The sequence below is a fragment of the Pagrus major genome, chromosome 22 (assembly GCF_040436345.1).
Source record: "Pagrus major chromosome 22, Pma_NU_1.0".
NCBI lineage: Eukaryota > Metazoa > Chordata > Actinopteri > Spariformes > Sparidae > Pagrus > Pagrus major.
The window spans coordinates 17,935,019-17,947,435 of record NC_133236.1 but is presented as its reverse complement, the minus strand read 5'-3'; the positions used below and the strand labels follow the sequence as shown (position 1 = coordinate 17,947,435).

At 43.7% G+C, this 12,417-nt stretch overlaps 1 protein-coding gene across 1 annotated transcript in view; it reads right to left on the bottom strand.

The window, feature by feature from the left end:
* LOC141018100 (pleckstrin homology domain-containing family G member 1) overlaps positions 1 to 12,417 on the bottom strand; it is a 34,934-nt gene that overhangs the window by 3,938 nt on the left and 18,579 nt on the right. Inside the window, exons 5-16 of the mRNA XM_073492985.1 lie at positions 7,930 to 7,976; positions 5,902 to 6,052; positions 5,344 to 5,475; positions 4,290 to 4,472; positions 4,085 to 4,180; positions 3,606 to 3,692; positions 3,162 to 3,195; positions 2,939 to 3,031; positions 2,497 to 2,558; positions 2,221 to 2,406; positions 2,015 to 2,134; positions 67 to 1,930 (exon numbers count right to left, since the gene is read on the bottom strand). Of these exons, the coding sequence (XP_073349086.1) occupies positions 67 to 1,930; positions 2,015 to 2,134; positions 2,221 to 2,406; positions 2,497 to 2,558; positions 2,939 to 3,031; positions 3,162 to 3,195; positions 3,606 to 3,692; positions 4,085 to 4,180; positions 4,290 to 4,472; positions 5,344 to 5,475; positions 5,902 to 6,052; positions 7,930 to 7,976 (3,055 nt within the window). The remainder of the gene's footprint in view (positions 1 to 66; positions 1,931 to 2,014; positions 2,135 to 2,220; positions 2,407 to 2,496; positions 2,559 to 2,938; positions 3,032 to 3,161; positions 3,196 to 3,605; positions 3,693 to 4,084; positions 4,181 to 4,289; positions 4,473 to 5,343; positions 5,476 to 5,901; positions 6,053 to 7,929; positions 7,977 to 12,417) is intronic.

Genomic DNA, 12,417 nt, shown 5'->3' with positions numbered 1-12,417 from the left:
AGCCAGATCTATCAACAAAAGCAGAGTTAGAAACTAATGTTCTGAGAACTAAATGTTTTGTGTTACCTATGGCAGCGCCTCCTTGTTTCTTCTCTTCTAAGATGGCTGCTAGGTCTTTCTGCTTCTTCTCAGCTCTGGCCCGAGTACAAGAGTCTCCAGGGTCCATGCTCCTCATACGCAGCAGCTGGTTGGCCTTCTTTATCTTCTGGCTATACTGCCGTGCCATCAGGAACACCCGGCTCTTTGATTTATCCATCAGGTCGAGGTCCACAGATTCACCCAGAGGAGAGAGCAGGAGAGATGATGAGGCAAGGGGTGTGTCCAGACCTGCCAGCTCCCCTGGAAACAAGCTATGAAGGTCCTTGAGGGGAATATCCCTCTGAGTTACATTTCGTTGAGGAATCTCTACCAGGTCGTCGTCCTCTAGGCGGAAGCTGCCACTGCTGAGGCGAGCCAGTCTTTTACGAATGTTCTTAACTGTGCCTGGGAGGGGCTCTGGGGTGACAGGAAGGGGGCGTTCTGCAGGAGGAGGGCTATGATGTTCTTCCACAGGGGTTTCTTCACTTAGAAAGTCAGGGAGGTTGATGACCGGGATGGTGAATGATGGTGTTGAGGTGACAGGTGGGGTTTTAGGCTGATGTGTTGGGGGACTCTTAGTTGGAGGGCTGGCTGCTTGAGGACTATTTACATGGGCTCGCTTTGTAGGGCTGTTTTTAACGGAGGAAGCCTTTTTGGGCGATTCACTGGCACTGACAGGGAAGGCAGCAGGAAGTCTATCAGCTTTCTTCTCATTGCTCTTGATGTAGTTTTCAAGGTCGTTCCAGATCTCGTCGACCTGCTCTGACATCTTATCGCCTTTATGTGAGCGCTGAGAGAAAGTTTCAGAGGCAGAGGAGGAGGAGTAATCTGGCTCACAGGGACATGGTACAGGATGGGAGGTGTCTGCTCCTTCATCCTCTCCAAAGTGGAGGCTCTCCTCAGATACAAACCCTCTGAGGCTTTCAGTCAGGTCTTGTTCAGAGGCCAGCAGACTGTCCCTCTCGTCTTTTAATTTGTTGCCTTCATTCATTCCTTTAAGCTCTGTTGTTGGGGGCTCCCTGAAACAGATGGTGTCATAGATGTTCTCCTCCACTATCTTAAGGTCACATGTCCCATACGGCCTCCCCTCCTGTGTGGAGGATCTGTTGCTCTCTGACGAACTGTCTGGTTCAATCAATGGCTCTGTGACCGCTGGAACCTCCGGAGCACCTGGTACCCTTGCTGTTTGGCTCTGGGAACCCTGTACATCTGTAGAGGTTTCTTTCCGTGATTGATTCTCCTCAGGGTCTCTTCTCATGAGGCCCATGCTCTTTAGGTCCTCATAACTGATGTTGTCATATACATTCTCAATATCATCTATCGTCAGCTGCTCGGCTGAGGACGATCCAGATATGTCATTGCTGGATGATTCAGTATGGATCACTTCCAAGTTACTATGACCAGACTGGTCATCATCAGGACTCTGTATAGCCTCTGTAGCCTTCTCTCCGGCACTGCTCGCCCTCCGCAGGACTCTGCTCCCATTGGAAGGAGGGTCAACATGCACTGTGGGAACCTGTTCGACGTGCCAGCTGCAGGGCCGAGCTGTCTTGGGCGAAGAGGTGGCCTCAGACCTCTCCGATGGTGCCTCTGGTTCCGGTCCACTTGGCTCTGTGGGGACAAACATCTGGTAGATGTCCTCGTCCTCGTCATCAGGCTGCATGGTTCTCTGGCGGGTGGGGAACATGGCCCTGCGAGCTCGGTGGTCTGCCCAGATGTTGCTCACAGAATGGTCACTTTCTGTGATTACTACGGAGGGAATGGGTGTCTCTGGCGGTTCCTCAACCACATGAGGTGTCCTGAGAAGTGGAGGGTGGTGACTTCCTTCCCTCACGAGGGTCTCTCTTGCTTTCTATGGTAAAGAAAAGCAGAAGTTGTAAAGGCAGTTTAAAAACATCCAGACGGAATTAGATTATCTGTGCATTTGTGATCATACCTGTAGGTCTGAAGGGCTCATGTTGAAGGTTTTCCACTGCTCTATACTATCGACAGATGCCTGAGGGTTCAGCCTCTTCCTGCTGCTTTTTCCGGGGACTCGCAGTCGCTTTCCACCTCCCTGAATACACAGTTTTCAGCATTAACAACATGTCTGAAGGACCAAAGATGAAAGTGGAATCTTCACTGGGCAGCTTTTAAACTCACCAGGCCACTGTCGTCTTCATCATCAGCATCTTGCTGATGTGGCTCCTCTTCTCTGTCACTGTGGTCAAAGTGATCCCCGGGGTCCAGGGACTCCTGTGATTGGTTGATGAGGCTGCGGCTGCGACCGATAGTGCCCAAAGCCAGCTGGGACACTGGTGAAAGTAGGGTGGCACCCAGACTTTGCCGCTGAAGAGGAGCAAGTGATGAAGTGTTGAAATGACATCGTAGTCATGCTTCTCAAACTAAAACTGTTTGTCATCTTTGGTTGTAGCTTACCTTTTCGCCGTCCGTGTTGGCAGCATTCTGCTTGGCATTCTTCAATAATTTCGATAGAGGCTCTGGGAAGTCAAACAAAGGAATGACTTAGTATCTTAAAATGATGAGTTGAAATAATGAGAAACCTTCGTAATGTATTGACTTGAGGCTCATTTCTGCTCAGTGTTAGTTATAGATATGGACGGAGCCTTCAGTCCGTGCTCTGGGTTCATTTCATCCATATTCCTGCATGTTTTCTGATAGCTTACAGATACAGACCACATGGATCAGTACCTCCAGTACAGATACTACATCATTGTTAAGAGATACTAAGTTATTATCTTGAAAGTGAGAAATGTTGTCATAATTACTTAAGGATCCTTTTTTCATCCCCTTGGCAGGATAGAGCTTCCATACAAAGGAGTGAATTTTTTCAAAACAGTACATTTCTTTAATCTCTTACCTTTTCTGCGTCCTCTTCGAGGGGTAGGACCCTCCTTGGTCTGAGGGGAGTCCTTCTTGTCTCCATCAGGGCTGTAATGAAACCCGGGATGATCTAAAGAAAAGACAGAAAAGATGTCACACAACAAATACAATATGATTAAAATGTATGAATATGGTTAAACCCAAAACATAATAAAGAAATTAATTAATATTCTATAAATTGTGTGTAAATTGGCACTTACGCATTGCATCCATCTCCAAAATCGCCTGCTTAGCCTAGAATTCAAATATGAAAAAGACAATGAGTTCAACAGGTTAAAGGTTATGCGAGAACATAAGCTTTGCCACAAGGTGGCGCCAAATTACAGGCCTTGCTCAACAACTTTGCACAAGTTTGACACTTAACAAGCAGCCCTTTTATGTAATCACAGTGAACTCTCTCAGTGACCTTCACCCCTGGAGAGAAATCCTCAGTTTGCACTTACAAATGGCCAACGGCAGATGATGAGACAGAAAAGTAATTGTCAGAAGACATGAAAGGAAAGGAGAAAAATCAGGGGGAAAGAAAGGTGGAGACGAAGGAGAAGCGAAGTGGGCGAGAGGGACTGACATTTCCAATACATCCTACTCAAATTATGTGTTTACGCCATCAGTGAACAAGCTGTCAGGAGACGAGCTGCTCTTACCTTGGCAGGGATTTTTGCAGGATGGTTTTCAAGTATGAGTCTTTTGAGGTGTAAGATCCACATGCGCTTGTCTTGCTGTGATTTGGCCTGAGGGCAGAGTGCGAAACATCACAGAGAAGATAATGTCAGTCATGAACTTTAAAAAAGGTGGCTGAAAGGGTCGGGATTAACCCTGACGTTCTTACATCACACAGATTATCTTATATTTTTCAGCACTTGTCCAAAACACAGTGGTTAGGTAACAACAATGGCTGCATTAGCTTCTGAGCACTCGACATGTCTAAGCATCTCTAGGAGGGTGAGCCTGGACGATCTACAAAACAATCAGACACCTGCAAATAATCGTCACACTTTCTTATTTCACTCTTGCTCAAGGCTGCGGGTAGCTGCGCAAGTTCAACCAAAACATGTAATTACAGTCACAAAGACTTGGACGTCTTGTGCTATGATGTGTGTTCTCTTGTGCAATGTTTCTATACCTGGACTGTGTGCTGAAGTTTGGGATTCTTGTAGTGAAACACGCTGAAACTCAGTGGTTCTTTAGGAATAACTTCCACCAGCATCAGATTGCAGCACTGCAAAAAAAACCAGACATGTAGGAAGTCGAGTTAGAAACTCTTTTACTGAGTAGAAACATTTGTTTATTTAGCGTCTCTTTGGGACACTTCAAGTAGCACGACTGACCAGTATGTGAGCCTTGTACGTGTAGGTTTCCTCGCGTTTCTTGGTAATGAGCAGAAGCTTGTCAAACAGGAAGAGAGTTCTCTCGTTTTTGGCTCGCTGCAGACGAAACGTTCCTTCGAGGACCAGCTCGCCGTAGCCGATCAGATCAGGGCCCTTCCAGTTGGTCAGCAGGCTCTGGATTTCCTGCAGAAAGCACAGAAAATTGTTTTAACATATAGCAGGTAAAAAGGCAAATAAAACAGGTGATTTTAAAAACATATTGCAGAATAATAAACATTTGATCACCACACATTCAAAAAATAAAGCTAGACTGATCTGGTTTAGATAAAAACTTAGATAAAAGGTAAAGAAAATGATTGGAAAAAGAAGTGTGACGTGCTCATAGATGAGACTTAAACACAGTTACAAAGTGCTTTGAAATATGAGAACTCAAAACAACATGGAGACCGTGAACAGATAAAAGTTAAAACATAAAATTATAGATGGATCACTGAACAGCTGTTTTAAGAATGTGGGTTTTTAAAGATGGCCCGAAGAAGGAAGATAAAAGGATGTTTGTGGAAGAAACAGAATACAGAAAATAAAAATAAAAAGGTTTACGAGAGGTACAAAGGAGAAAAAAATGATAATGAAGCGGACAAAACAAAAAAATCCTGGAAAATGTAATAGCAAGCCAATCCTTTCTCCAGACATGGAGAGTAAACGCTTCCACACACATTCCTGCATTCATCTGACCCTTCTGGCTCCCAGCTGATAAAAGGAACAAGCTTCTCTTTTATGTGTCCTCTCTATGCAAGGCCATCATTAGCCCAGTGGAAAATGCGGGGACTTGTGTAAGAAAGACGTGGGGAGGATCAGAGCCTTGGCTGATTCAAACCTAGAGTGCACATAGCTTTTGTGCAGGACTATAAAATAATCGGCTCCTTGAAAGGCTCGAAATAATGAAAGACGTGAAAAGTGTGCAGGATGCATCGTGGGGGAGATCACACGCTCAACATTTAATGAATTCAGGAAAGGTCTGCACACAAATCGACTGAATTTTTGCTAGTTGTACCTGCAACCTAACGGCGTGCTCGTGTTTCCTCTTCATGTCATTGATGTGCCAGGCCACTCTCTGCATGGTGTCTATGGCTTCCTGCACCACCTCGTAGGTCTCCGTGTCCTTCTCCATGTGGTTGGCTATCTCCTGTACAGACGACACACACACACACACACATAACGCTAGGAGCTAGCATTTGGACATAATGTATGCACATATACTCATGCATAGAGGTGCACACAAAATCTAAGAAAAAAAGCAAAAAAGGATTTTATCTAATTTTTTTCAGAGATTTCAGTGAGATGAGGACTTTTTTCATTTGTGTGTGCATGTTTCTGCACATAAACACACTCTAATGCAAGCACATGTACGGTACACACACAGGAACATACATACTGAGCACCATATGGCTAAACATTTGGCTTCTCCAGTGGAGACTGTTATTTGGAGACGAGTCAGAAATGCTGTAACCAGACACATCTATTTATATTGGCATACATTATCCATCGGTGTCCTGTCCTGTGCCCGTGCTTGCATTTGTGTGGGTAAAAAGTAACTGTTTGTGTGACTTACGTGCAGCAGTAGGTGGTACTTGAGGATCCTCTGCACTGGCTTGAGCAGGTAGGAGCCCAGGGGCAAGGAGTGTCTCAGAGATTCCTGGCGCTCGCGGAAAAACTTGGCCAACGCCTTGTTCCTCATGCACTCTGTTAGCACAGCCACCGACCTGTGGAGACGAAACACGACGAATGAGATATCAGGGATTTGTAGGAAAGTGTAAACTGACAGTGATGACAAACAGGAGTTGTAATGTTCATCCTGACTGAGAGTACTAAAGATTTCACGCCTGATTTGGACAGAAAGCACTAAAAACACATTTGAAAGAAAGAGATTTTAGCAAATTATGGGAAGACTGTGACAATCTCCAACCTTTTATCTGCCTTTTGTTGAAATTAATATAATTTGCATGATATTCATATGACAAATATGAGTACAGTTGTGATGCTCTAGACCCAATGCACTGCACTGTGCATGCATAAACAATCTGCTCGAATATCAAATTATTAACTATAATTAAATTAAAGGGGAGGTTCACATTTTTCCAAGTTCATCTTAAAACAACACTCACATCCTCATCCATCATTCCTCCTGTTCATACTCTTGTTCTGTCTTACAAATTAGCTTGTAGCTAACTCTGTTACCGCTATGAAGCTGTTCACTGTCCCTGTCAAATTAACACAAACATTTTGATACTTCCACAGGACTTATACAGTACCTGCTTTATAATGAGGAAAGACCCAAAAATCTCCCCCTCTACAATATGAGAGCTTTAAAAGGTCAATAAATGGTGATTGTAGATTATTGTTTGTATAGCATTTTTAAAAGATTTTAAACTATTGGGTTATTATGAATATGTGTTTGGTACATATTCTATTAAAACAGCAGTAAGACCTGAATTTACTTGTCAGTGCTGTGTGACCTACTGAGGGGAAGAAAAAAAGTAGGCTGTTTGTGTGTCTGTGTGCGCACACATGCACAGTGGAAAAGACGGTTGTGAATTGCTCTAAAACTCGGCTTTCTTCTGTGTCTTTGTGTGCGTGTGTGTGTGTGTGTGTGTGTATGCGCATGCATGTGCATGTCTGCATGCCTAAATTCCAGTGAAGCTCTACACAGGCTTCACATTGTTCTGGAGGAAACCCGACCTCAGAGCTCAGCATGACCGCGATACATCTGCAGCCTCTGTGTGTGTGCGTGTGCATTTGTGATTGCGAGTGTCTCCCATGTATGCGTGTGTGTGTGTGTGTGTGTGTGTGTGTGTGTGTGTGTGTGTCTGTCGTGTGTGACCTTGGTCGGGGTCACCAGCTGTGGTGTGGATGTGGGAGAAGGTCTATCTCAAACAGCTGACAATAGCCCCTTCACACACACAGTGACACACACACACACACACCAAATCAGCATTCAATTAGTCGTCATTAGCTTGTAAACAGTTTCTACCCCACGTGCCTTTCTTATCATCAATATGGTAGCCGCAGGAGACGGTGTGTTTGCTCGGTGCAGTTTGTCTTGGCATGAAGAACAGCCTCACGTTTCAGCCCATTTAAGTCACACACAATATGCACACCGACACACAAAAAACCTCCACATTACTCCTCCCGAGCGATCCCCACAGGACCACACTCACACAAAGCTTAATAAAACATTAACGGTGTACGGTATGATAAGGTGACAACTATAATACCCCGTCTGTCAGTGTGCGAGCTGTAACTCTGTCAATAGGCAGCGAATAAAAGAATGAGAGGAAAGAAACAGAGCACGGAGGGAGGGAGGGAGACCCTGAGGCACAACTGTAGGTAGACACTTCGACTCCTGCTGAGGTGGCTTCTATGGAGCAGTGTCAGTTTGTCAGGGAGGGAGAAAAAAGGGTAACGCATTGATCGATGTGCACAATGGAGCCATGTGAGACGCTGGGAAGACTGTATGTGGAGGTGAGATCAAGATAGGATGACAACGACAACAACAAGATGGGTTCTGGAGAGTAGACACTGTACTGTAACACACACACACACACACACACTCAACAACACATTCTGGTCTTGGTCTTACCGTGGGTAGTTGGTGCAGTACTGAGTGTAGATGTGAAATTCTTCACTCTGTGAAACACAACAAGGACAAATTAGTTTATGTGTTTTGCTGACAGGAAACAGGACGAACTGAAGAGTCAGGAGAAGAAAAGGTGTGAGATGTAGAGATGTAGGTGTGTGTACTGAGGGATGAATATGCAGATGTTTATCATGTATAATGCTCATCATGTTCACAACCATGAGGATGAATCTCTGACTGAATTTTGTTTGTGACTTTTGGTGGTTTTTGGCTCCGCAATATAATTACACGTACACTAATTAAAGGCCCATGAAGTGTTTTTGCAAGTTTTCGCTCTTTAACAATAAATCATGCACTTGACTTTTTCTCACTTTTATCAATGTAGTTTGTTACCATGTGTTTTTATGTGTGGAAGCAGGTTGTAAAATGTCTAAATGTCGACATATGTAACATGTTTGTTTGTATAATATATATTGACCATGATTATAATTACATTTTTCTTTGTAAACTCATTTCTTCTCTTGTGCTATATGAAGAAAGCTTTTGTTTCCTTGTTCTGCAGTTTAATTTGAAAAGTCTACTCCATTTTCTCACAACAACATGTTATCCTCTGACAAAACTTCATGCAGACTTGGATTACACAACCAAAGCAAGTTTCAAGAGGCTGCTAATAAATTCTCATATCATACGAAAATGATTTGAACACAATGGATGCCTGGAACAGAAAACAAAGGCTAAGTTTCTTACAACACAGCAGCACATATTTCAACATTATTGGTTTTAATACAAAGTTAATATGCCTTTTAATAAATGGACTGAAACACAAAACCAATGTTCCTGTGTTATCCTTTTAAAGGTCAAGATGTATCTGCCTCTTCATCACTGTATCGGCGGAGTTCTGATGACTCGCCGGTTATTTCATGTTTACGACTCTGCACACTCTGAGCCCACAGACAAGGCATCCTCTCTCCTCCGCTCACCACTACTAATTGAAAGTCAACCCCGTAGCTTATGATTAGCCTTTCGTCCTGGCCTTTAAGTCTCTGTTGATCCCAACAGCCCTGAGCGCTCGGATTAAATATCCCCTCATACTTCATCACCGCCCCTTTAATTGAGACTTTTCCCACCTTGCATGCCTCTCTGAACATCAAAGACATCAGAGACGGAGTGACTTGTCAAAGCTAGAACGAGAGGGGCTTCCTTTGCTCTCAACCTCCAGATCGTCCTGATTTCTATCTCATCTCTTCATCTATCTTTTATGGATATTCCCCTAATTTCCTTTGCTTTTTAATAACTTTGAGCTCCTCGTCTTCGTGCTCTCTTGGAGGCCGGGAGATGAGCCCCATACTGTTGCATAACTGTGTCCAATTATACTCTATTTGTGTCCATAAACACTCGGGGGTCGCAGGATGTGGACAGCTACCAGGAAGCGACATCATAAACACACAGGGCACATGACAGAAGTCTGTCCTGGTTCATAATGTACACACACGCACACGCACGCGCACACACACACACACACACACACACACACACAGACACACACACTTTCCAACATGTAATTCATAGTAAACTTACACTATACATAGACTGAATGCATGTAAATGTTTTGTTTTTTGCTTTATGTAAATATACATTCCTATTCAAGCTACAGCAAACATTTCAACCTACTTGAACACAAACTGGACACACACACACACACACACACACACACACACACACACACACACACACACACACACACACACACACACACACACAGAAGTGGACAGACACAGACTCTCATGATGTGTTAGCCTGAGGTGCTCCGTGGGAACCGTCCTAAATTGAAGAGCAGAGCTCTCCTCCTCGTCTCCAGCAGTCTGCCGCCACAGACCAGGCCTAAACACAACCAGATGTGCCACCATCGATTTCTGATGACACACACCAGCACACACTCCTAATACACACTCTTAATATCCGTCTGGACCATGAACACTAGACCGCAAGACACACAAATGCCTCCATGGGCTACAAATTTGTGCCGAGCACGCATGTCTGCACAAACTCTTTGAAGCCGACCATGAAACCAGCAGACCCTGAAATAGCTCAGATCTGTAATAAACTTCCCCTTTAAGAAATATATACAAGCTATAGCTAAATCATATAATCAGCATGTCCAAATGCTGCATGTGAGCGTTTTGAACTCTGAAAATCAAAACATATCTTTTTCCAGAATCAAGATGCAAATTATACTAGAAGATTTGTACTTTTTTGAGCGCTGGCTGCTAATGACGACAAACTGAAACAAAAAGAGGAGGTTAAAGTAATTAACCAGCTGTTTTTGTTGCGATTTGTCGAGACTGGTCAGGTCACAGTGAGTCATCAGGTGCATGACAGATCAGTAGGGGTGAAAAAAAGAAAAGCTTAAGACCTTGTTGTAATTGTGCCCTCTGTGCTTCAGTCAGCATGTAGCAACCCATAAAACGCTTTGGAGGCTTAGTCAACACATAGCACAGTCAGAGAACATGAGGATAGATAGCCAATTATCTGAGAGAGAGGGAGAGATTTACAGCGAGATTTGTCTCTTCTTCAAACACTGTGCTCAGACTAGAAATGCATTAGTGTGTGTGTGTGTGTGTGTGTGTGTGTGTGTGTGTGTGTGTGTGTGTGTTTGTGTGTGCGCGTGCATTTCGCTGCAGATAGTGAAAGAAAGGTTTTGTGGTTTTTCTGGGTCCTAGCAACTGTGACTAACTTTTCAGCAATACAAAAGAACCCTGGTTACTGTTCTGGTTACAACCCTTTTACCAGAAGTCCGTGTGTGAAATGATGAAGACACACACATGGATGTGAGTCCTTGGATGTCTCAATGTAAAGGGAGTGTGATGGTCAGCGGTGACTAAATGTTTCCAGGCGGTGGACTGGCTACAGATTTAGCGCTCGTACTCACTGTAAAATCTATAGAAGCCAAAAGACGCCAACTCTTTGAATGCACAGTTAAAGATACTGTGTGTTCATCTCAGCTACTAAGTTTCTTGTAACGTAACAAGTCTCAAAATTGAGTGTTTTTTTAAGGGACTTCACTGTTTTTGGTTGGTTTAATCAAGAAAGAGTTGCATGAGAGAGTAGTTATGAGAGGCAGGGTGTTTTTTTGACTTTCAGAGGTGGAGCCTTGCTTTCAGTTGGCTTTCACCCAATTTAACCCCTGGATAAACCACACAGTAAACACCATAAGGATGTTATACTGGTTTTATAATGAATGCTGTGCTGGCTACAGAATAAAAGTCAACAATAGGATGTGTGTATTTCAGGTTAGGGGCTCTTCTGAGATCGGCTTATTTTCTCGTAAAGACTTTTTTGCGACTGTAACATGAATCAGTGGGTTACAAGATGTCATCACGCTGGTTTGTTTATGGATCCCAGTTAATTATGCAGAGTGCTGCTGTGGGCTGCTATAAAACGGGTTTGTCTCAACAACAGCTGCCGTATTTAGGGAGTATGTGACTTCATGGTCAGACAGTTGCTCTGTGGTGTTGGGTGTAATTGCAGTCGGGCAGGGAGGGAATGTAAAGTGTTTTAAAGGAAGTGCTGGAATGCAGCAAGTCATCATGGGACATAATCATGCAATTTTTTTGAGGGCACAGATGGGCGAGGAGCACAGGAGGAATAAAGGCTGAAACACACAGGCAGAAGGAGCAGAGATAGCAGAGCTGCTGAGTCCAGTTTGTCTCAATGAAGCCCTGCTATTATCCCCCTCCTGTAAAAAGGTGATTATACATTTGGACGGTCCTTAAAATTCCCTCCCTCCTGTTGCACTTAAAACACACATTTAAACCACCAAAAAATAACACGAGCCTCAATAAAGTTTACTGACTTCGTGCAGCAGCTGTACCTGATTTTTGTAAATGAATCTCCTGAAATAGCACATTGTCGGTTTCTAATTTGTGTGTGTGTGTGTGTGTGTGTGTGTGTGTGTGTGTGTGTGTGTGTGTGTGTGTGTGTGTGTGTGTGTGTGTGTGTGTGTGTGTGTGTTGGAACCAGCTGTTTGGACGAGTTTCAACAAGAAGAGGAGGAGAGTGCATGTGGGCAGAGAGACAGACAGCGGAGGTAGAAGTACTCACAAGCTTAAAAAATGTAAAGTACAAGGGGCTCAAGTGGACAGTGTCATGTTTAAAAAGGATAACGCCACTTTTTTATTTTATTTAAAATTACTCAAAACAAGTAACTCTAACTGGCTACATTCAGACTGCAGGATCTGTTAGATCTGTATCAGTGTGAACTGCACAAATCACATCAAATCTGATCTTTTCAATTCCTGCATGTGAAGTTTTATGACGTGTTAATGTTGTTATGTGCGTCCAGATCAGTTTAGGACCATGACCAGTTCACACTGGACTCGACTAGATATTGGCCACATAAAAAAAGAAAAGAAAAGTGAACTTGCAGTGTGAACGTAGAAGTATAAAACAACATGAAACACACAGTTTTGCTGAGAAGCCCAAGAAATGTTTG